General features: G+C 41.6%; 1 protein-coding gene across 4 annotated transcripts in view; it reads left to right on the top strand.

Annotated features, from left to right (window-relative positions):
• Nucleotides 1–24,662, top strand: part of MYO1D (myosin ID) — a 348,475-nt gene that overhangs the window by 113,357 nt on the left and 210,456 nt on the right. For all 4 annotated transcript variants that reach the window (XM_082603144.1, XM_082603145.1, XM_082603146.1 and 1 more), the window contains exons 8-14: nt 1,193–1,396; nt 5,892–6,037; nt 6,117–6,231; nt 10,649–10,819; nt 14,370–14,440; nt 18,113–18,187; nt 23,565–23,697. In XM_082603144.1, the coding sequence (XP_082459270.1) occupies nt 1,193–1,396; nt 5,892–6,037; nt 6,117–6,231; nt 10,649–10,819; nt 14,370–14,440; nt 18,113–18,187; nt 23,565–23,697 (915 nt within the window). The remainder of the gene's footprint in view (nt 1–1,192; nt 1,397–5,891; nt 6,038–6,116; nt 6,232–10,648; nt 10,820–14,369; nt 14,441–18,112; nt 18,188–23,564; nt 23,698–24,662) is intronic.

Below are 24,662 nucleotides of genomic sequence, written 5' to 3'. Positions count from 1 at the left end.
AGGTTATTTTCCACACGTCACACCAACCTTAGAAGTAAAGACCCATTGGTCGGAGTCCTTTCATTACTGTCTATATGATTAGAGATGTTGGAAACATAATGAACATGTAACCTGGTAGTAAATGAGTGACAACATGGATACAAATCTGGAATAAAAATGACCTTTCACTTTCCTGCGGCGATATTTAACTCTAAGTGAATCAGAAATACACAGGACCTATATGAAAAATATTATAAAGCAGTATATAAACAATCTCTTAAATGTTCCTGACTAGGAAGACTTTAACATTCTAAATTGTCTCATTCTTTCAACTAGTTTATAAATACGGTGCTACAATAATCCTTCAGAATCCAAAGAGGAATTTTGTTTTTCAGTTGATGTAATGATTCTAGAATTTACCTAGAACAATAAACATGTAAGAAGGTCGAATAAAATGTGTTAGAGTAGTAGGGTAGGGGGAGCAAGGGAGAGGAGGCATGACTAATTCCACCAGGTTTAAAATGATAGTAAAAGCCACAGTACTTTAAAACTTGCTGCATAAATTCAGCACCAGATTAATCAACAGATTAGTTCATGTTCTGGACACTTGGTAGATGGCTAATAAGTATTTATTGCTTATTGAATGAGTGGAATATAAATAGACTCAAAAACTTGGTGGAAATTAATATGTAACAAAGGTGATATTTCAAATCAGGAGGAAAAGCTAGACTATTCGATTAAGGGTGTCGGAGCAACTAACCATCTGAAAAAATAAAGTTAAATTCTTACTTTACACCACATACCAACATACATTCTGGTGGATAAAAAGCTTAAATGTAAGAATAGCTGTATGAGGAATAGAAGAAAATATTAAATATTCATAAAATCTTCAGAGTAGGAATGATCTAAGTATAACACCAAAGAAAGAGAAACCCTGAAGCAAATGATTCATAGATTTGACTACATAAAAATGTAAAATTTCCATCCATCAAAAACATATGCTGAAAATTAAAATATAGATGAGTGTCTGGAGAAGGAAAAAATACATAAAACACTAGGTTTTTATATGTTGAGATATTAATAGATTTAGGAAAATAGGTGCTCCGAACAAGGTCCCTTGGAATTCTCTTTTAAACTAGCAAATATATCCCTGACATCGTGTTTCAGAATCTCATTGGAAGTGGTGTGTCTTGGTTTTTCTCTTCTGATACAGGGAAATTTAAAGTTTGTAGTGGATGGTGACATGCCTCTGATTGAAAATGGCAGGCTTGTATCTATCATAGCAGAATTGCTGTCCACCAAGACAGATATGGTTGAGAAAGCCCTCCTTTACCGGACGGTGGCTACGGGTCGTGATGTCATCGACAAGCAACACACAGAACAGGAAGCCAGCTACGGCAGGGATGCCTTTGCCAAGGTGGGATTTTAAGGGCACTGTGTCTGCCTTGCGAGGGTTCTGGTATCAAAATTTCTAACGTCACGGGGTGGAGGTGTTTCCATACACCACCAGTTCTCTGTGATGCCAGCTGGGTGTCCTACAATTAACTCAATTCTAACACTGTCTACCGGAGATAGTATCACATCCCACAGGTTAAGGTCTCAGTCCCAAAAGCCTGTCCACCCCCCCCACACACACACACGCTTATCACCTGTGCTTCTGACCAACCAGCTATAGATGGGAAGTACCAACAACCTCCTCCTTGGATTCCATTAATTGCTAGAGTGGCTCACAGAACTCAGGGAAACATTTACTTACATTTACGAGTTATTAAAGGATATGATAAAGGATACAGACCAACAGCCAGATGAAGAGATTTACAGGGCAAAGTCTGGGAGGGTCCCGAGAACAGGAGCTCCTGTCCCCATGGAGTTGGCATACATCACCCTCCCAGTGTGTGGATGTGTTCGCCAACTGGGAAGCTCCCAAACCCTGTACTTTGGGGATATTATGGAGCTTCCTCATGTAGGCACGGTCAGTTATTAACTCCATTTCCAGCCCCTCTTCCCTCTCTGGAGGATGAGAGGTGGGACTGGAAACTCTAAGCTTCTAATCATGGCTTGGTCTTTCTGGTGCCCAGCCCCCAGCTAGGAGCACACTCAGAGTCACCTCCGTAGAGTAAAGATGTGCCTAATGCTTTTATCACTCAGAACTTTGCAAAGGTTTTAGGAGCCCCGGGTCAGGGATGGGGTCTAAGACAAATATCAGAACAAGAGATGCTCCGAGTGTTCTTACCACTTAGGAAGTTACAAGGGTTTCAAGAGCTCTGTGCCAGGAACCAGGGGCAGAGACCAGTATATTTTCTATTATCTCACAGCCTGGTGTTGACCTCAGTTTCATTTTTAGTGAAATTCTATGAGGAGGTGTTCAGACGTTCCTTGAAAGTAGGTTAAGCCTTTTGAAACCAGAGTGGTGTTTTTTGACCATCACGGTCTCAACACCCCATGGCTGTGAGCATCGCTGCCAGAAACATTCTCAGAAAAGCAGAAGCCGACTGACGGGGGAGCTCAGGGCCCCTCGCTTGCACAGGCCCCTTTTGTGGCCCTTCGTTTTGCTTTCCTCGCTCGATAACGCTTCGTGCAAGTCTCCTTCAAGCCAACTGACGGACCCATTGTTTTAGTGTCTCTGTGGTGACGGGACCATAATTTATTAACCATCCACCTCTTATGTCATTCGCCTTGTTCCCTTTTTTTTTTGGCCACGACAAACAATGCTGCAAATTCTTGTCCGTCTTCCCTTACACACCAGCGCTTTTATTTCAGTTAGATGGCTTCCCGGGGATGAGCAGGTCAAAGGACACCCTGATCTGAAGCTTGAAGTGACTGATTTTCTGGGTGTACAGTGATACCTCATTGTTACTTTACTTTTCACTGCTACTGTATTTGAGCATCTTTTCCTATTTTTGTAAAGTATTTACCTCTGTTCTGAGAATTGCTTGGCTATAGGTTTGTACATTTTTCTTTGGGGCTGTTATCTTTTTATTGTCCATTTGTAAGAGCTCATAACTTTAACCTATTGTCTGTTATCCATGTGGCAAATATTGTATTTTCACAAGTTTACATTTTCTCTTTTTCTTGTTTGCTGGTTGATTAGGTTGCTACATATTCCATTTTTCACTCTTGTAAACCTCTTGCTTGGTTTTTAGTCTTCAGAGGAATTTGCATTTATCCAGATGCAGTGGAGAGTGGCATATTTTAAGCAGAGGCCATGTCATCAAGTTTGACTTTTTAAAATGATGGCTCTGACCTTAGTATGAGAATCTTATGGGGCAGTGGGTAGGGCAAGGGTGGAAGCAAAGAGACCAATTAAGAGGATATTTCAGTAATCCAGGAGGATGGTGATAGCAGCTTGGACAGGGAAAGTAGCAGTGGAAATGGGGAAAAGAGGATGATTTGAGACAAACTGTATCTGGAGAATAAAATCTACAGGACCTGTTGTCCTGGGGATGATGGAATCAAGGCTAGTTTCTGACATGGTCCAACCCACCCCTCCTGTCTCATTTCCTGCCATATTCCAGACTCGTTTCTCCCCTTTACCACATCAGACTTCTCTCAGGCCTTACATGTTTTCTTTATCCCTTTATCCTTCCAGCCACAGGGCCTCTGCACATGCTGTTTCCTCTGCCTGGATTGTTCTTCTCTCCCCTCTCCCCTGGTTAACTCTTACCATCCTTCTGATCTCAGCCCACTTTCTCAGAGAAGCCATCCCTGGCCTTTCTGAACACTGAACAGGTTGAAGTCTCCTCACACCCCATGCACCTCATCTGTGTGCGTGTGTGCGCGCGTGTGTGTGATTTTCCTTCACTCTACTCCCTGAGCTCCTTGGAGACAGAGACAACGTTCACGTTACTTGGTACAGTATCTCCCACAAACTGCACAGGGCAGGTACCCAGCAAACATTTAATGAGTGAATGAATCCCCAAGTTTCTGTTTCTATTTATTTATGGTTAAAAGTTGGGTAGGAAGGACTTCCCTGGTGGCATAGTGGTTAAGAATCTGCCTGACTATGCAGGGGACATGGGTTCGAGCCCTGGTCCGGGAAGATCCCACATGCCGCAGAGCAACAAAGCCCGTGCACCACAACTACTGAGCCTGCGCTCTAGAGCCCGTGAAGCCACAACTACTGAGCCCACGTGCCGCAACTACTGAATTCTGCGCACCTAGAGCCCATGCTCCTCAACAAGAGAAGCCACCGCAATGAGAAGCCCGCACGATGCAACAAAGAGTAGCCCCCGCTCGCCGCAACTAGAGAAAGCCCGCGCGCAGCAACAAGGACCCAACGCAGCCAAAAATAAAAATAAATTAATTAATTAAATTCAAAAAAAATGTTGGGTAGGAACAGTTTTAGGAGGTGAGAAGATCAGTAGTCCAGACAGGACATAAGTTTGAGACAGCTGTGAGACATCCAAGGGTGTTGTCAGGCAGGCAGACGTGGGAGCCTGGAGCTCAGAGGAGAGGTCTGCATTCAGGTGATACATTTAGGGGTAATATTATATCACTGTTCTTTAATATTGTATGTAATGACTTAAAGGGGAGGAGATAGGGAGTGAAGAGAAGAGGACTAGGGAGGGCTCCAGCCTTTAGAGATCAGGTAGAGGAGGAGACCTCCTAAAGGCCGCCGAGGAGGGGCAGCCAGTGAAACAAGAGGAAAATGAAGAAAGTGCGGATTCAGGACTTCCCTGCGGGTCCAGTGGTTAAGACTTCACGCTTCCACTGCAGGGGCCGTGGGTTCGATCCCTGGTTGGGAAACTAAGTGCCCACATGCCACCTGGCGTGGCCAAAAACCAACAGACAAACGAGCAAGTGTGATATTACGAATCCCAGAGAGCAGAATGTTTCAAGACAAGAGTAGGAAATTGGGTTGAATGATGCTGAGTATCTGAGTAAGATGTCCCTGTAGAGGTACAAGAAAGGGTCCATACAGAGGCGCTTGGGGTCCTTGATGAGCCATTTCAATGGAGTCATGAGAGAGAAGTGAAGACTGGAGTGGCTGGAAGCATAAAGGGGGGAGGGGGAGGGGAGGAATGGAGGTGACGTGTATGGGTGTGTGCAGGTGAAGAGAGCGGGTTGCTGGAGGGAGATGTTAAGGAAAGGTTTTCTACAGATGTGACACTGCAGTGCACGTTTGTGTCAGGATGTGAATGTGTGTGAGTGTGTGGTGCCTTTGTCCCTGTGTGTGTTTGCATGTGTATCCTTGTGCATTGACTGTGTTTGATTCTCAAGGAATTTGAAATGGTGGCCTTTTGGCTCAGATCTTTATTTAGCATTATAAATCAACGTTTATATATTTAGAATCCATAGGGCATAGAACTCATTGGTTCTCTGCTTTTTAGAGTTGATGAGATTAAAATGAAGTGACGTATATGAGGCAGTGGGCAAATTATTGGTCTTAGCAGGGCACAGGAACACACCTAAGGAATGCTGTTGGAATACAACACACGTAGTGACCCATAATAATCCTTTAAAACTCCGACCATCATGCTACGTCTTATAATTTTTAAACAGATGATCTGCATTTCTCATTTTTCAGCTTAGAGGATTAACAGCTATGCTAAACAGTAAGGAGGAGGTCAATACGAATTTAATTCAATAGGAATTTAAAACTTATCACAGGGCCTCCCTGGTGGCGCAGTGGTTGAGAGTCCGCCTGCCGATGCAGGGGATACGGGTTCGTGCCCCGGTCTGGGAGGATCCCATATGCCGCGGAGCGGCTGGGCCCGTGAGCCATGGCCGCTGGGCCTGCGCATCCGGAGCCTGTGCTCCGCAACGGGAGAGTCCACAACAGTGAGAGGCCCGCATACCGCAAAAAAAAGAAAAAAAAATAAAAAATAAAAAAATAAATAAAACTTATCACAAATCCAAACAGGGGACTCATTTCCAATGGGCAGGAATTTACGATGTCATTTTCATCGCAGGCCATATATGAGCGCCTTTTTTGTTGGATTGTTTCTCGCATCAATGATATTATTGAGGTCAAGAACTCTGACACCACCATCCACGGGAAGAACACGGTTATTGGTGTCTTGGATATCTACGGCTTTGAAATCTTCGACAACAACAGGTAAACCGGATAAAGTACTGAAAACCTTATTGTTTATTTTTTTTATTTGTTTGAGCCTAATTGATTCCTTTTCTTGCAGCTTTGAACAATTCTGCATCAATTACTGCAATGAGAAGCTCCAGCAGCTGTTTATTCAGCTGGTCCTGAAACAAGAACAGGAGGAGTACCAGCGGGAAGGGATCCCCTGGAAGCACGTGAGTGGACTCGTCGTACAGACTGTTCATGATACCGTCAGCTCTTAGCATCTTGGGTATCTGCTGATCTTCTTGGGTGCTTGAAACGCCTAAACCTTAGCTTTCCTTTTTGGGGTATTGAAATATTACAGTTCATTTTCAGGGTTGATAGGTGGGATTGCTCTAATTTGGTCGACTGTCTGGTTGGTACCCAGAAAAGGCTGAGTTGAAAATCAGTAAACTTATGTTCACTTTACAGCTGATACCACATAGTTTTTTGATTCACATCTGTCTATTAGAGTTTAGCATCATTTTTAAGTTATTCAGAGCAGCAACTTATGCCTTCAATTGGCTTTTGCTTCTCAATTGAGTTTCTTCCCCTCCCTTCTTTCTTTTTTTGCTCTTATTTCTCCTTTTTTCTTCTCCTACTTTGTAAGCCAAGTGGCATTTTGTTGTCTTTGGTTAATGAGGTTCATATTCCCTGAAACCCGTGCATGAAAACAGGTGTATTAACTTTGATTTCCACTTACTTTCCTTTGTGTCACACAACAGTTATCACCTCTCTTCTCCTGGCTCTCTGCGAACTTTGCATTTGTCACTAGTCTGATAAGATACAGCCAGACAGTATGATTGATGCAGGGTGCAGTACCACAGATCACAGCTAAAAACATGACAGTTAGACCTCCTGTTCATGATAGAAATGGGACCTTGTAATTTTCTCTGAAATTTGTATTTTTAAACAATTTTGAGGACAGACATAAAAAATTCAAAAACTTCTGAGCTTCCATAAATTTCTGTGTTTATCCTTTTGCCAAATAGTATAGGTAATGAAGTCCGTATTTGTATTTTGATATCCAGTGTGAGCAGTAAAAAGCTATTTGAAATGCTGTATTTAAATGACTTTTATATTCCTTCCCAGCTTCCTACTTCCCATCTCCTCCCATTCAGAAGAAGGAGATACTGGTATAGTAACTAGCTTTCCTGCTTCAAATTTCTCCTTTGCCTTCCATCCATCGTGTGTTAAATATTAGAATACCGTAACAATTTTGTTCAAGTGTAGTAGTATGAATTCTACATATTTACAAATAAAGCAAAGGGTGTATTATTACTTTTTAATAGGAATACCTACAGTTTTGATTTAAAGAGTGAAGTCTCATCGCATATTTAAGATGTAATTCAATTAAGTTTATATGCAGCTTTCTTAGAACGAATCTGTTGCATAGCATAATACACAGTTGTAACTGGGGCTTAGGTTTTTATAGCAAACTTAATCATAAAACTTGTTATTCAGATGTGGTTCAGAGATACTGGCCCAAAATATCCTTTAACAATCAGAATATCAAATTCCACAGGCATAGTTGATAAAGGGAAAAGTCAACAATTGCAGGAGACTATTCCAAACATCTGAAAAAGGAGCAAAAGCCCTTTAAAACAATTCTTAGTGAAATAAACCAAGAAAAATGTGACCTAGAGGTAACAGAAAGCTCACTGCAAAATAATAGTTACTGAATACAGCCTGGGTCCCCAGATTAGAATCTCCATTCTGGGCAAGTATTTCCTTTAAAAACCCCAAACTTTAGAACATAGTGATTAATTTAAAAAACTGTTTATTATGGAAAATTTCAAGCATATATAAGAGCAGAGATCACAATATAATAAACTCCTTGTACCCATCATTCAGTTTTAATAGTTATCAGTGAATTGCCAGTCTTGTGTCATCTGTACCCCACCCACCCCCAGATTATATTGAAGCAAATCTCAGACATCGCATTATTTCATCTGTAAATATTTCAGTGTGTTTCTCTAAAAGATAAAGACTTTTATAAAAAAACATAGGCACGACACCATTATCACACCTAAAAAATTAACAGTAATTATTCTTTAATGTCACCAAATATGCAGCCAGTGTTCACATTTCACATTTCCTCAGTTGTCTTAGAGTTTTTGGTTTTGCTTTTACAGTTCGTTTGAATTTGGATCCAAATATGTTACTTACGTTGTGATTGGTTGATAGGCCTCTTGAACATCCATCGATTTTCTCCTCTCTCTCTCTCTCTCTCTCTATTTTCCTTGCAATCTTTTGTTGAGAGAATAAGTCATTTGTTCTTTAGAGTTTCCCACTGTCTGGATTTTGCTAATGGAGTTCCCGAGGTGTCACCTAATCTGTTTCTCTGTTCCTTATATGTCCTGTACATTGGTTTTTAGACCTAGAGTCTTGACTGGTGTCAGGGTCACTGCCTATTTCATAGGTGGTACATGAACTTCCACCAAGAGATTCATAATACCTTGTCTCCCTAATTGATTTGCCTTTACATGATTTTGGTGCCGTAGTTTACAAGTCATTTTTAGGTGTTGAGAACTTGACCCTCAGGCACAAAGCTGCTCTATTTGGAGTGAGGATGGGAGCCCCAGAGCCCTGTGCCCCTGAGCCATCCCCTTTCATCTCTCTTTGTCCCCTGCATCTGCTAAGAAACCTCCTGGGAATACCAGGTTGCTGGAAGAACCTAGTTTGAAAGCCACGACTGTAAGCAATGTTTGAAGCCACATTAAATGTGAACCAGAAGCTACTGGACTCTTCAGCAAAGACTAATCACTTTTAGTTAGACAGTTGGAATTTGGGGAACTTAATTCTTTTGTTCTTGGCACAAAAGACTTAATCCTTAATTCCATAGTCAGTCACAAAGTCTACGATTTCAGCTGTTAATTAATACAGAGTTCCTGCTTTTTGAATATTTTAAGGATATTTTTTCCAAAGATAGAAATAACTTTTCTCCATAATGAGAAATGTAATAAGTGCCCACAATAAAAATAAATACTTAGGCCAGGGATTCTCCATCTCTGTACTAACATTTTAGACCAGATAACTGTTGTGAGTCTGTCCTGTGCTTTGTAGGATGTTTAGTAGTATTCCTGGCCTCTTCCCACTGGATGCCAGTAGCATTCTACTAGTCATGACCACCTAAAATGTGTCCAGACATTGCCAAATGCCCCTGAGGGGCAAAGTCACCCTCTATTGAGAATCACTGCTTTAGACAAACCAGAAAAGTATAAAAAACAAAGTAAAAGCCACCCAGTTTGCAGACTTTCAGTCCATGGAATACAGAGGAGGACCTGGAAGACTAGGGATGGAGCTGAAAGCCACAGACAGATAGCTGGCATGAGCCCTTGGATTTTAAATAGCATTGAACAGGGATTCATGAGACACAGTAATACTCTATTGTGAGTGTGTCGATCTTACAGAAGGTAGTGGGGACAACTGTCAGTTCAGGTACCTCCTAAATGAGGTGGGACACATCAACACACAAGCTTAAAATGTATAAGCTGCCCGTCTTCAAAGGAGGTACTACAGCTTTCCTGAGTCAGGGCCATGTGTGCTTTCTGTGTGTATGGTGATATGTATGCTGCAGGCTATCAGAATAGACAGGTGTAGAAGAGGATTATTGCACAAACCTTGTGTGTGCTGAAGTGGCTAAAGAGCCTGCCGTTACTTACAAGTTTATTCAGCCTTGGGGAAGCAAATGAAAAGCGTATTCTTATCCTGTACGGATACTTATATCTCAGAATTAAATTTTTTATATTGTACCCTGGAAACCTCTGTTAGACCCATATGTGCTTTTTAACTTTTGGAAAACTGAAGGAGATACTCTGGGATTTTTAGTCAGCCAGGGCCGTGTAACTAAAAATGCAAGTTCTCAGAAACACCTTAACTCCATTGAGTTCAATATCAATGAATACTTCAAGGTTATTTGTTGGTACTTAGTGGAATCTGGGTCTTGTGGTTAACAGCCAACAGATTGAGGGATTGAGGGTCTGATGAATAAGGTTAGGTGCAGCATATGAAGACAGGATTAAAACAAGAGTTAGCGAAGGGAGAAACATTATCTACTTTATAATTTTTGCCTGGAGCTGTACTCATTTAAGACAACATGTTTTATGATAAAAAGTCCACAAATACATTTTTAAAAATAAATTTATTTATTTGTTTTTATTTTTGGCTACGTTGGGTCTTCGTTGCTGGACACGGGCTTTCTCTTGCAGCGAGCGGGGGCTACTCTTCCTTGCGGTGCGCGGGCTTCTCATTGTCGTGGCCCCTCTTGTTGTGCAGCACGGGCTCTAGAGCGCAGGCTCAGCAGTTGTGGCGCACGCGCTTAGTTGCTCCTCGACGTGTGGGATCTTCCCTGGCCAGGGTTCGAACCCGTGTCCCCTGCATTGGCAGGCGGATTCTTAACCACTGCGCCACCAGGGAAGTCCCACAAATACCTTTTTTTTAAAAACCTCTCTTAGAACGTGTGCTCATTGTAGCATTATCCCTCATTAGCGTTGTTCACCTCTTTGACACCAAAGTGACTTAAACTCCTGATACATATGGAGGCATTGCTGTTGCACCTGTTCCTGGTTTCCGTTCCCTTTGGAATTGCCACTTTGCTGTGTCCTACAGATTGATTACTTCAACAATCAGATCATCGTGGACCTCGTGGAGCAGCAGCACAAGGGCATCATTGCCATCCTGGATGACGCCTGCATGAATGTCGGCAAAGTCACCGATGAGATGTTCCTGGAAGCACTTAACAGTAAACTGGGCAAACATGGCCATTTTTCCAGCCGAAAGGTAGTGTGTATAATGGGAACTTCCTCTCATTTTGATCATTGAGATTTTCCTCATTGTTTGACGGAATTAAATGACTTTATATGTTGGGTTGAAAGAATGTCCACTCAAGTGAGAAAGACCATAAACATCCATGAAATGATGTCTTGCTGTGGATAAATTCTGTCTTTCTGGTTTATAGGATGACGAGATTGATAGAAATCATAATGTCCAGGAGAGGGAGCTCTAGACTATTCAATTTGCTAGAAATAGGAAAAATGAACAGGATTCTTTAGAAAGCATGATGTCATTTATAACCAATAGGTACAGAGTCCTTGTTCATGTGCTAGGATTTTGCTCCTGCATCTGATAATTCTGGCACTGAAAATAGCTTTTGTCCTTGACTTTTTACTGTAATCCTCAGTTATAAAAATGTAGTATGTGTTCTCTGCTGTAGTTCTTCAGACTGTGTGACTTTCTTGAAAACAGAGAAATTCTAGCTGAAATCCTAGTGTTACAAGGAAACTCATTCCTTAAATGAATGGTTATCCTTCTTAAGTCCCTATTTTTCACATTCTAAAAATGTTACAAGCAGATCACATCTCCATGGTAGTTGGTGGCAGTCGTGGTTATCCGACATTTGTGCTGTGCGTTGCATATGGTACGCTTGCCATAATATTTGTCATAGAAGAGACACGCCATCATCCCTAGGTGTTCCCTACAAATGTAGGCTTGTCTAGCAACCATAAGCTGAAGGAAAAACAGGCCCCATTCTTCTTCACTTCCAGAAGGAAAGGGGCCAACGTTTCTGCTCCTCCATCATTCCATATAAATCTATGACCCACTGCCACTTTTTAGCATGAATAAATCTATATTCTAACTTTGTCCCTTCTGAAATTATGTAATCAGAACAGTAAGATTCCCCAACCAACTGGAGAAAGCACAGATCATCAAGAAATAGATTAGTGGCTGATATTTATTATTAGACTAGTTTATTTCTAAAATAGTCTCCTTGGTCTGTTGCTGAGGACTAACTTGTAGCATGCTGTAAGTCAGCTTTCAGATGCTACAGTCTGATCTTTGACATTAGGGGTCTAGCTAGGGTTATTCCTTCAGTCATTTCCTATTTATAACACAAATACTTAAGTACCTCTCATTTTCCAGGTACAATCCTGGGTGCTGGGGACAGAGGCGTGAGCCAGGTTAGAAGCCATGTAAATAATTGAGAGTGGTGCTTTTAGAGACGGCATGATGACAGGGCACATGTCCCGTCTCTGAGGGGTTGGGTATACATGTCCTTTATAATCACAGTTCAGGTTTGGGAGACTCACCTGGCATTGGTAGACCATCTGTGTTTGTCAAATTCAGTTGAATTGGTCACAATCATACCAAATAGATCTTATGAAATATTGAATTCCAAACGAAAACAGGCAAGGCTCCGCTTTGTTTAAATAAATAGCTATGATTCTCATGTGAGAAATCACTTCATTTTTTTATGCTTCACCTTGGCCATTTATACACTCAAATTTATCAACCAAATATTTTGAAATATAAGTTCATATTTACAGTAGAAACTGTACGTACGGTACTTTTAAGCAGCTGCTACTGACTTGATAGGAAATGCTAAATAGTAATTTATCTGTGGAGATGGAATTTTTTTTTTCTTTCCTTTCTTTTCTCTTTTTTTTTTTAATGTGGGAGCCCAGGTTTTCCCAACTCTCAGACCAGGTGGCTCCTTTCTCCCTCAGCATCCTCCCCCAGACAAATCCTGAGATGGAAATTTTTTGTGTGTTCTTTTCTGGGATTTTTGCCTAATGAAGGAAAGAAATGAAATAACCAAGCTGTCAGGATATTTTCATCACTATGAGTCTTTCTGTTAAATAAATGCTATTATTCTATATGTTAAAGCAGGTATTATCATTGCTATTGGTTATTAATGATTAGCTAGAATTATTGGCAGGCTAAATAAGGAGTTTCTGGCTTGTGCTTATTTAGGGGCTAAATTGTTTCTCATGCCTTAAAGTTATGGAGAGGAGGGCAGATGATCCAATAAACCATAAAATAACTGTGTAAAATATTATTAACATATAAAGTTGAATGATAAATACATAACTTGTATTATTTTTTATAAAGTAAAGAAAAATCCAAAAACTTCTGTGTTTAGATCAGTTAAGACTTTGCAGTATCCAAATGTAAGAATATTCAATTATAATAGTATAGATATCTCTTGGGTCCTTTTCCTTTGGGCATTTTGTAAGTAAAAGGGTTTTGTAAAAGTGGTTAATAAGAGAGAGAGAAGGAAAGAGGAATTAAGTGAGACCCCTCTGAACGTTAGACCCTTTGGTCTCCATAGTTCATTTAACCTCCAGACCAGCTCTCTGAAATAAGTGATTACTAAAGGAAATGGAGCAAGTAGGTGGTACAGCCAGGATTGGAACCTCAGAAGTGTGACACTCACCTCCTATAATTATTCATTTGTTGAATTAATAGACTAATTAGTACTTTAATAATCTAGACATCCACATAGAACCCACCAACCTGGTTAGGGTTGTTTGTTGTCTGACACTACAAGTCAAGTGGTGTTTGTATGTAACTGCACTCAATGCTTGTGGATTCTTAGACGTCTGCTTTTGAATCTATAGGATATCAAGTGATCCTTCACAGGGCGGTCAAAGAATCTAGGTGCTACTGTAATAAGGAAATTGCAGAAAGTTATAGAGACCCAGGGCTATATAAAAACTGCCTTCCCATAAAGTTCCTCTTCAGTGAGAAACAGCTGCAGAAGGTTGATCTGTGAAGCGATAGACCTGGAGTCCCGGCTTAGCAGAAGACAGGTGAGCCAGGTTGTTGTGTACATAGGAGAGTACAGACATTGCATTCAGTCCCAAGAATCCTTCCCAGAGCTACCGCTTACCAGCTGGACCTTGGGCCAGTTACCTAATCTCTTTGAGCCTTAGTTTCCATGTATGTAAAAGAGAGCCCATAATACTTAGTTTAGATGTCAGTTGTGAGTATGGAATGAGATGTCCATGCCTAGGAGATAGCAAACCCTCAAAATGGTCCTCCTTAAGTGGGACATGGAGGAGAAAGAGACTCTATCAGTCAAGGTAGGCTGGGCTGTGGTAAGATAGCAGCCAAGATTTAAGTGTCATAGACGATAAAAGTCTGTTTCCCTCCCAGGGAACAAGACTTCTTCCCTCTTCTGGCTCTTCCAGCCCCTGGGGACTATCCTTCTCTGCATCCAACTAGTGGGAGGTGAAAAGAAAGTACAGAGGAGGATCACCCACTTCTTACCTGCTTTGGCCTTGAACAGCCTCACCTCACTTGCACTCACCTTCCATCATCCAGAACTTGGTCACTCGGCCAAGAAATGAAGTCTGACTATGTGGACTTCTGGTGAAAGTTCTCAGTCTTTACCACATTCGCCAAATTAAATCAAGCCCCACTCAGTGTGATTTCCTTCATAATGATATCGTGATTTGTGACATGATTATCCTCTCCTATTAAGTTGGAATATATTTGTAGGAAAGAGAGAATGTCTGTTTTCAAGATCATCCCCTTCTTGATTTCTTAGCTCTGCGCCTCGGACAAAATCCTGGAGTTTGATCGAGATTTTCGAATTCGACATTATGCAGGTGACGTGGTGTGAGTATCTTACTTTGGTACCCGATGTGATGATTTGCATGCAGCCTCACTTCAGAAAATATAGTCAAGGAAAATGGAAATTGTCTTTGTATTCATTTGCATTTTCCAGCCATTTCATATGCCAGTAGATTTTAATTTCTTCACTTAAAACATTGGCATAGCTTCATTCATCCCTTGCTTTTCAAACATTTATTGAAGACACACCACGTGACCATACACAGTTCCTGGCATTGTTGGCAGTCAGTCAGAATCAGCTAATGGTTAATTAAACCATGGAAGTATGTTAAGAACTGGGATAGAAAGGTGGGTAATATGGGCCGTGCCCTGAAGAAGCTAACAGTTTAGTGGAGGATACAGGCAGAATACATGATAAGTCGTTATAATGGAGAACGGAAAGGGTTAATTTGGAGACACGCAAGGCATTATGGGAACACTGAGGAGGAGTAATTAACCCAGAGTGAGGAGTGTGGCCAAGCCTTGTGGGAAGTGACGTCCCAGCTGAGTCCTAGAAGTAAAAGAGGCTTAGTCAGAAGACAGAATTAGGAAGAGAAGAGTAAGAGAGGGTGTTCCAAGCAGAAGAGATAGCCGGCCTGCAGGCCCAGAGGTGAAGGTCACCACTGTACATAAAGAACTGCTATTGGTTGGGTAACTATGTGAGCAAAAACCGGTTTACCATATGAGTTTTTAAGCATTATTTGAAAAAGTGAAATTCTCATAAGCCACATTTTCTGGTTATAATACAATAAAAGTAGAAATTGGGGAAGGGGCCTCCCTGGTGGCGCAGTGGTTGAGAGTCCGCCTGCCGATGCAGGGGATACGGGTTCGTGCCCCGGTCTGGGAGGATCCCATATGCCGCGGAGCGGCTGGGCCCATGAGCCATGGCCGCTGGGCCTGTGCGTCCGGAGCCTGTGCTCCGCAACGGGAGAGGCCACAACAGTGAGAGGCCCGCGTACAGCAAAAAAAAAAAAAAAAAAGAAATTGGGGAAGAAAATGAAGCTAAAAAAATATAACTACCTTAGTATTTTCATTTCCTAGGGCTGCTGTAACAAATGACCACAAATTGGTGGCGTAAAACAGTACAAATTTATTCTTTCACAGTTCTGGAGGCCAGAAGTTAGAAATCTAGGAGTCGGCAGGGCCACGCTCTGGAGGCTTTAGAGGATTGTTCCTTGCTTTCTCCAGCATCTGGCGGCTGCCAGCATTCCTTGGTTTGCGGCTGCATCACTCCAGTCTCTACCTCTGTGGTCACACTGCCTCTTCCTCTTCAGGGTGTCTGTGTTAAATCTGCCTCTGTCTTAAAACTACACTTGTGATGGCATTTAAGGCCCACCTGAATAACACGGGATGAATTTCTCCTCCCAAGATCCTTAACGTAATCACATCTTTTACCATATAAGGTGACATTCGCAGGTTCCAGGGAATTTGACATGGTTGTCTTTCAAAGGTGGCATTTTTCAGTCTGCTACACTTACTATGTTTTGCCCACCCAACACTGCGTACTATCTTGTTTTTGTTTGAAGTCCCCTCTTTTCCTTTCTGCTTATTTTTTACATTAGGAATTCTATTCATGTAACCCATTACAGGAAGAAATTAAACATCAACAGAAAGCAAATGATCGTCTCTATAAATGCCAAAAAGACATTTGAGGAAATTTTAATAGCTGTTCCTGATTTAAATGAAAACTCTAGAATCATAAAATAATATGGCTCAAAATTATCACCACCACCCCCCCGCCATCAAACTAGCCGTTAGTGCTGGGATGGCACCATTATCCACTTTTTCTGGTGCTATTTCCAGGTTCCAGAATACCGAAGAGGGAAGATCCAGTACTACGCAGATATCTGCCTCTGAAAATCCAGGCCTCACTTATAGGGTACTTTTTATACAGCCCGGATTGGCGTAACTGCAGAGCTGGACAGAGGCCTTAGAGAACATGCAGGGCATGACGAAATTTATGCAGAGTGTGTACAATTCTTACCCAGGGTCACACAGCAAGTTTATGGAATAGCTGAGACAATAACTACGTTTTCAGACTCGCAGTCCAGAAAGCTAGCCAGCCCCATAGAGGAATATTTGATGCCTCAGACTTCCCCTCCTCTCCTTAAGCTCTTCAACCCTTCTTCAGATTTTTGCTGGGTATCTTCTGCGTGCACAATACTTTATAAAGTATGGTCCCTGCCCACAAAGAGCTTTCCATGTAAGATGCATACATACATATGTGGTTGTGTGCATGTATTTATTAACACACACTCCCATATATATATACACATACACACATTTATATACATCCACTGATCCAACAAAAGATGGTTGAAAATAATTGCCATATGAGTAATAATGTGTTGTCAGAATTCAGAATAAGCAAATGATATAATACTTCTAACTGTGTGTGATAAACCCAGGAGATGCTGGTTCTTGGGTGCTAGGAATTATTTTTATAGGAAAAAGTGGGAAGGAGGCTAAAAATATTTAGGAAGTAGTAACTAGGCCCATTTGACTGGAGTGTATCCTTTGATGGCATAGAGAAGTAGAAACGCCTAGAAAAGTAGATTGAGATCAAATCACAATGAGTCTTAAAGGCCAAAATAAGGAGTTTGAAGTTTGAATTGTATAGGTCCAGTGATAGATTAAGAGACAGGTGACTTCAGGGGCTCAGTCAGAAGAGACTTGAAGGTATTAGGAAGAAGACCGAGGTTGGAGGACACAAGGAACTAATTTTGGACCTGACGGCCTTAAAGTATGCCCACGGCAGCCCAGCCTGAAGGAACGTTCTTGCAGAATTAGACATGTAAGGCCGGAACATCGGTCCGGGGTCAGGGTTCGTTGCGATTGACAAGGAAGATGATACAGTCAGGCAAGAAAGGAGAACTGTAAGCAGCGGCTGCCTCTGTAGGGCTGCTACTTACCCAGCCTCCTCTCAGCCTGTTGTAATCATGCAGAACCCTTGCTTCCTGTTATCCCCCCTCATCCCCCAGTTTTCTCCCTCTAGAGCCATGATAGTCACCACAGCAGAGCCACCCCCATTCCTACCTTTGTCACCAGCTGCAACCTTAGCTGGACCTTCAAGACGTTGCTCACGTCCCTTCCTCCAAACCATGGACACTGACCTTTGCATTTCCTCTTGAGAACTCCTCGCATGTGCCTGCTCCCACCCTTCCAGTTAATCTGTTTCCCTGTGTGATCTGCCTTCCTCTTTCTCGTCTGCTTATCCAAATCTTACCATCCTTTGCAGTTCTTCTTGGATTCTTTTCTCCCACCCTGAACACAGTGAGCAAGCCTTAGGCAAGTCATTTGACCTCCCTACGGATGAGACTCTTAGATCCTGTACGTTGCCGTTTTGCTTTTATCTTAGGAATGCTGGATGATAAATACAGCTGTCTTTTTAAAAGTCATCGTCTTGAGGTAAGCAACAAACCAGTAGAGAATGATGATCTTAATCAGAATGATGACACTGATGTTTGTTCTCCTTTTGAGGAATAGAAACAACACCCCCTCTGTACAGTAGGTGAATTTGTTATTCTTTAACCCAGAACTGGGTGGACAGTATTAGCTTTATAGATGACTGGTTGCATAGTTTAACTGTGGAAAGGCTTGTAGACTTCTAGAAAAGCTTAAAAGTGGCTCTCGCTTGGTGAATAATGTGTTTTCTATCTTTTTTTTTTTCTCAACTAGCTATTCTGTCATTGGTTTTATTGACAAAAACAAAGACACTTTATTTCAAGATTTCAAGCGCCTCATGTATAACAGGTAGGATTGAAATTTTATTATTTGTCTTTATGTTAAGCTCTTTGACATGTATATTACATAATATGTATGCACATGATTATTTTATGTGACAATTTTCAGAGTTTCTGGTAATTTTTCTAGTTCTGCTTGATCATACTTAATGAGTGAAATAATATATTACTTTATGATGATACAATCTGTAAACTTAGGGCAGGAACCCTGTTATTAATATGATGTTCCTTGATTTCCCTTGGGTTGCCTCAGTTTCTCTGTTCATCGCTGCCATCCTCTGACACCCCCGCCAGTGTACTCAGCAGTCCCCCGGCCAGGCCAGTGGCCATGGGAGAGTGTCAAATAACCTCTGGCCCAGCCGAAAGCTTTACATACTCAGATTCCCACTGTAGTGTCTTCGTAGTGTCTCCAGCTAAGGGACCACCCTAATATCAGAGTGGCTCTGGTGTCAGTGGTGATAGGTCCTGAGTAGTCAGAATCTTCTCACAATCCAAGAAAATGTGAAAAATCTGTGGAGAAGTAAAACCAGGCAGAGGATAGCAAGTTCACACCCAGTACGGATACCTTGGAAAGAAGGCCTACGAAGAAGAGAACTTTCCTAGCCAGCTGCTTCTTTTGGATTAAAGTGTTGTCGCTCGTGTATTAAGTCCACTCAGCCTGTTGGTCAGTAGGTCAGACAAGGTGCATGGAGCACCTCTGAGCTACATGTTCTTCTGTGCTCTTGGGCTGCGAAGCCCCTGCCCTCCTGAGGTCTTTTATTCTAGTGGAGATGACAGTTAATAAACAATAAAACAGTGAACTTTCAGGTGGTAACAAGTGCTGTGCAGAAAAGTAAAATAGGTGAGAGATTGAAGGGTACAGACCAGGAAGGGCCGGGGAGGCATTACGGGTAGGGCGGTCGGAAAAGGCTTCTTAAAAGAAGGATCATTTGAGCTGAGACCTGAGTGAAGTGAGAGCGTGAACCATGAACATGGCGGGGAAGAGAGGGAGAGCATTCAGGCAGAGAGCAGGGCTAGTTCACCAAGGCATTAAGGTGAGAACGAGCTTGGGTGTGTTGAGGACAGCAGGAAGGCCAGTATGGCTGAAATCAGTGAGGGGAGGGGAGAGCGATTGGGAAGGACTGCAGAGAAGTCCCCAGGGCCCAGCTCATGAAGAGGCCATGAGCCAAGCATGATGGGAAGCCATTGGAATGGATGATGTGATGTGATCTCTATTTTAAAGAAATCATTGAAGCCGCTGTGTAAAACCCAGACTATAAGGGGCAAGAGTAGACATGCAGAGACCAGGTAGGAGGCTCGTTTAGTGATCCAGGCTGAGGCATGGCTGGGCTTACAGAGATGATGGAAAGTGGTCTGAGTGGGTGATGTTTTGAAAGTAGAGCCAGCAGGATTTGCTGATGGATAGGATGTGTGATGTGAGAAAAACAGAAATCAAAGGCGATGCCCGAGCAATGGGGAAGGGATGCTTGATTGTGGGAAAGACAAGAGGAGGCGCTCATTTTGGGGGGAAATCAAGAGTTTTGTTTTGGATATGTTTTGTCGGAGGTGCGTTTTGGGCATCCAGTTGAAAATGCCAAATAGGCGATTGTTTGTGTGCATTTAGAGCTCAGGGTAAAGGCGGGACTAGAGATGTAAATTCATGGTCACCAGTCTGTTGATAGTATTTAAAGCCATGGTCCTGGGTGAGTTTGTCTAGGGTGAGCAGAGATAAAAAATAAAAGAGAGGGCCTCCCTGGTGGCGCAGTGGTTGAGAGTCCGCCTGCCGATGCAGGGGATACGGGTTCGTGCCCCGGACTGGGAGGATCCCATATGCCGCGGAGCGGCTGGGCCCGTGAGCCATGGCCGCTGAGCCTGCGCGTCCGGAGCCTGTGCTCCGCAACGGGAGAGGCCACAACAGTGAGAGGCCCGCGTACAGCAAAAAAAAAATAAAAAATAAAAAAATAAAAGAGAGAAGAGGTTGGTTGAAAGATGAATCCCTGAGATACTCTACCGTTTCGAGTCAAGCAAGGAAAGAGGAACTAGCAAAGGAAACCAAGAGCATGCCTTGCGTTAGGAAGAAAGCCAGGAATCTGGTGTCAGGGAGGCCAGGTCAAGTGAAAAAGATAAACTGTGTCAAACACTGTCAAGTACAGAGTCCTGTGAGGACCAAGGTTCACCATTGGATTTGCAAACATGAAGGTCATTGGGACCCTGACAACACTGGCTTCAGTAAAGTCGTGAAGACAGATGTCTGACGGAAGCGGGCGCGAGAGAATGCAGAAAATAAGAATGTGGAGAAAGTGTGTTTCAACAGTTCTTTCAAGAGGTTTTGGTATAAAATGGTTCATCTGTATGGATGAAGCCTCCAAGAGCAGAGGTGGAGCCATCATCACTAGAAAGTCACAGAGATGTGGGAATGTGAGAGGGGACCCATGTAAGAGCTGGTCTGGGGAGAAGAGAGTTTCAGAAAGAAGTTTCAATGCTTGGTTTATCAGGTAAGATGCACCCATTTTGAGAGAGAAATCAAAGAGTCTGGCATTGCTCTGTGTGTAGAAAATGTCAAAAAGCCAGATTGGAAAAACGGCCTCAGTTGGCCAGTGACAAAGTCAGGGTGTGTTGCCTGGGGAAGGCAGCCAGGCTGTGTACCAGGAGGCTGCACAGGGTGCCACTGGTTACCTTCTTGAATTATCACAGCCCAGAGGTTCAGCTCACAGAGAACAGCTGCACCTTCTAGTGGTGGATTCACGTAACCCCCAGCTCGCAGGACCAGTGCAGAAACAGACCAGCGAGCAGATTTATTTCCAGCGGACAATCTAACAGTCTCATGGTATTGAACACTTGCATGGGGATAATAGGCTCTTATTCCCTATTGGAAAACCTGCCTGGGAAGTCAAATAGAACTCTGTTAATTGACCATGAAAAATATCACCTACAGAACGCTTAGTTTCTTGGTAAGCCTGGAATCAGAACAAAGGAACTTAGATAAATCCAACAATTAAGGGCATCGGTCTAAGATGAATCCATTTCACAACAGGGATGGTCTTGCCAAAGGTACAAAAACATTAAAAGTCTGTTCATTGCAACTTGTTGTATGTATCTCCGTAGTAGGAAAGGCCTTGCCAGGGGGATGGAAAGTCTTGAAATTATTTTGGTTAAAACCATCCTCCTAGATGGTGTTCAGATAGGCTACCTTTGCCTTTTCTATGCTGCCATGGCTAAATGACCTTTCCAAATTCAATCCTTTCTTTCTTTATATCTGTTTAAAGAGTAATCCCTGGACCTCTAGTTCTGTAGAGTATCCATGCATGTGTGCAGGCACATGCATGTGTGTGTTTATATAAAGGGAAGGAGGCAAGGAGCAAGCAGGTGGCATGCGAGGTGCACAGATCGCTCTTTACCACTCTCTTGTTAGCCAGCTAAGTTCCGCCTTATCTGTTATACATACTGGGTTTCTGGATAAATAAGCTTCCTTTTTAAGGGAAAGTTTCTTTTAAATAAGTTTGAAAACTATGTTGACTTACTGGCCTGAAAGTTCTTGTATGTGTCTGTTTTGATTCATTATGCATCAGTTCTGCTGTTTAATAATGTAATAATAATAAACATCTTATTTCCTTCATTCTCAACATTTCCCCCTCCCTTCATTTACAAGATAGTGTCTGAAACAAGACAAAAAGGGAGTAAGGTGGAACTGAGGGTAGAAACTGCATAGACAAAGCCAGTGATTTTCTGTCTTTAATGTGCATCAGGATTTTCAAAGTGCACACGCTCTAGTTTCTGGAAATTCTATTCCAGAGGTGTTAGGAAGGCATCCAGGCATTGTGGGCACTAAAGGTTGAGAACCATGGCCTCAAGTTCTCTCTCTGCTCAAGATTGAAATGGAAAAGTTAAGGAAAAGCAATATACATTTATGTGGTCATTTTTATTGATATGTGTATCATTGGAAAATTATGGAATAGGATTAGAAGGTAATAAAACTGGGTCCATGAACCACAGATCATGCATTATTTTATAGCCACTTTTGATGGTAGTTGTCACAGCTTGCTGGCAATGGCGAGGGTTAGGACTATTTTTCTTTTTCTGCCTTCATTTACAGACCCAGTCAGTCTTCACCTCACCATTTATCTTCTTCACTCTTGTCATCCATTCTGGCAGTTTGCTGCTATTATTTAGAGCCTTTTTGTACAGAAATTTACTAGGTGTTTGGGGAACCAACTCAATTTTCTCAGTTTTATATCAGGAAAAGAAAAGTGGGCAAAATGATAGCAGCAGTAAACACAGTTAGAAACAAACATCCACGTTAGGTCTTTTCTATTCTCAATCCCCAATGAAAAAAAAAAAATTCTAACAAGAGAAGAGTTTCCAGGATGCAAAGCAACATCTCGCGTTCCAATTACTTAAAAACAAAGGCACCCAATGTTGTGTTCGTTTCACGTGTACAGCAAAGTGAATCAGTTACACAAGTACATCTATCCACTCTTTTTTAGATTCTTTTCCCATATAGGTCATTACAGAGTATTGAGTAGAGTTCCCTGTGCTCTACAGTAGCTCCTTATGAGTTAGCTATTTTATATATAGTAGTGTGTATATGTCAGTCCCAACACAACATTGTAAATCAACTATACTCCAATAAAAATTTTTAAAAAACCAAAAGCACCCAAAATGAAACAGGAAGAAAATCAGAGCTGAGACCACCGTACATGTTTATAAAAATGTCTCCACTGAGCCAAATAAAGAATACGGTATAACATTTTTAGCCTGAAAACTGGCCTTAAGTACACTTTAAGAATTGGATTGCAACCGTCTTAGTGTCACATCAATAAAATATTGTAACCGCCGGTGCTACCTATAAATGTGTTCATAATTCAGCTGCAGTAAAGGGATTTACTAGATGACAACGTAAAAGTGGTTATTTTCTATTCCTGTCTGTATTTTTTGAAAGACCTGGCTTTTTGTGACCTATACTGTATGAATATTTGTTTCAATTAAAAGATGCTTTCTCTTTCGTGACTTCTGCCCATGATGCTGAGGATTGTTTTCCTACTAGTGGTTTGTTCTCATTCTTGTAACGACCACCAGAACCATTTTATTTTAGGTATGTGGTATCAGAGCTATGCAAACCATTTGAGGATCATGCATAATAATAACATTGAGGTCACTTTAAAGAAGTTTAAAGAATTTTTCGAATGTGGTCTCGTTTGGACACATCCTCTCACTCTGTGGTGCAGTATCTGTCATTATACTCTCAGCCTAATTTTCTGGGTGGAATCATTTTTCCAATCAGGGCTTGTGAGTTCTGTCTGCAATGCAATCGTGGCTCCCAGGATACAGTTCAACAGGATTGCTTAGCAATTCATCATATTCAGCTTATATGAATGTAACATTCAAACCACTCTTTCTGTGCTTCTCAGTTCAAATCCTGTGCTGAAGAATATGTGGCCCGAAGGCAAACTGAGCATTACAGAGGTGACCAAGAGACCTCTGACTGCCGCCACCTTATTTAAGAATTCTATGATTGCTTTAGTAGACAACCTTGCATCAAAGGTAATTACTGTCTTTTCTAAATATCCATTTCATTTCATAGATTCCCTCTTGATACACGTTATAGAGAATGTACGTGTGGTTTGCTTTGTAGGTGATGATAGTAAATCAAATTGAAGAACATATTTAAAGTGAGTGTTACAATAGAATTCTTAATCCTGTTTTGTTTGTTTGTTTGTCTTTTAACATGGTAAAACAGTTGTTTGTGTCCCAGATGAAATGCTCTTCTTAAATTTGGGCCTTTTATCCTCCTGTAGTCATTAATGGGAAAGTCTTAGTAAGATCTTTAAAAAAAAAAAAAAAGCAGTGTACTACAGGCATAGTATATGCCTGGCAAAATAAACTTCAGCCCTGTGCTGAGGACAGGGCCTGGCTTAAAAAAAAAATCTCGAAATAAATTGTAACATACCATCTTTATGTTGTATCTGAATACAAAATGACCAGATAGAGGTTTAAGAGGAAGTTTAGTATTTAAGTATTGTCCTTAGGCTGTTTTAAATAGTTGAAATAAAAAGATGTATTATTGGCAGTTATTTCTGCTTTTTATTGTTCCTTTGAGGTCTAATACTGTTTGATAACTTTAGTCTGGGATTTTTTTTTTCCCCTTAAAGAACAGATTTCTACTCTTAACTGCTGCTGTTGACAAGTTTGATAAATTAGGCAGCATTCTGGGACTCATTATTTTTAGTGCCTTCATTTTTATCTTTCTCTTCTGGTGCTTTTCCAGTATATTTTTTCTGCGTCATTTTTAACTTTTTTTTTTTTAAATCAACTTCCTCTCTAAAAATTTAAATCTATATTATTTTTGGTTACTTCCCTGTGGATAAATTAGGCAAATGCCACAAGAGCACATCTATTCAGTAGCTTTCTATTCTTTTCGTCAGGATTCTTTGGCCTCAGGTGACAACAGATAAGCACAATGTGTTGGCTTGTATAATCAAAAATCCAGAAAGGCAGGGAGGGGTAAG

Source organism: Mesoplodon mirus (assembly GCF_964341445.2).
Source record: "Mesoplodon mirus genome assembly, chromosome: 18".
NCBI classification, from domain to species: domain Eukaryota; kingdom Metazoa; phylum Chordata; class Mammalia; order Artiodactyla; family Ziphiidae; genus Mesoplodon; species Mesoplodon mirus.
Note: the sequence above shows the minus strand (reverse complement) of the source record. Positions and strands in the feature narration are given on the sequence as shown.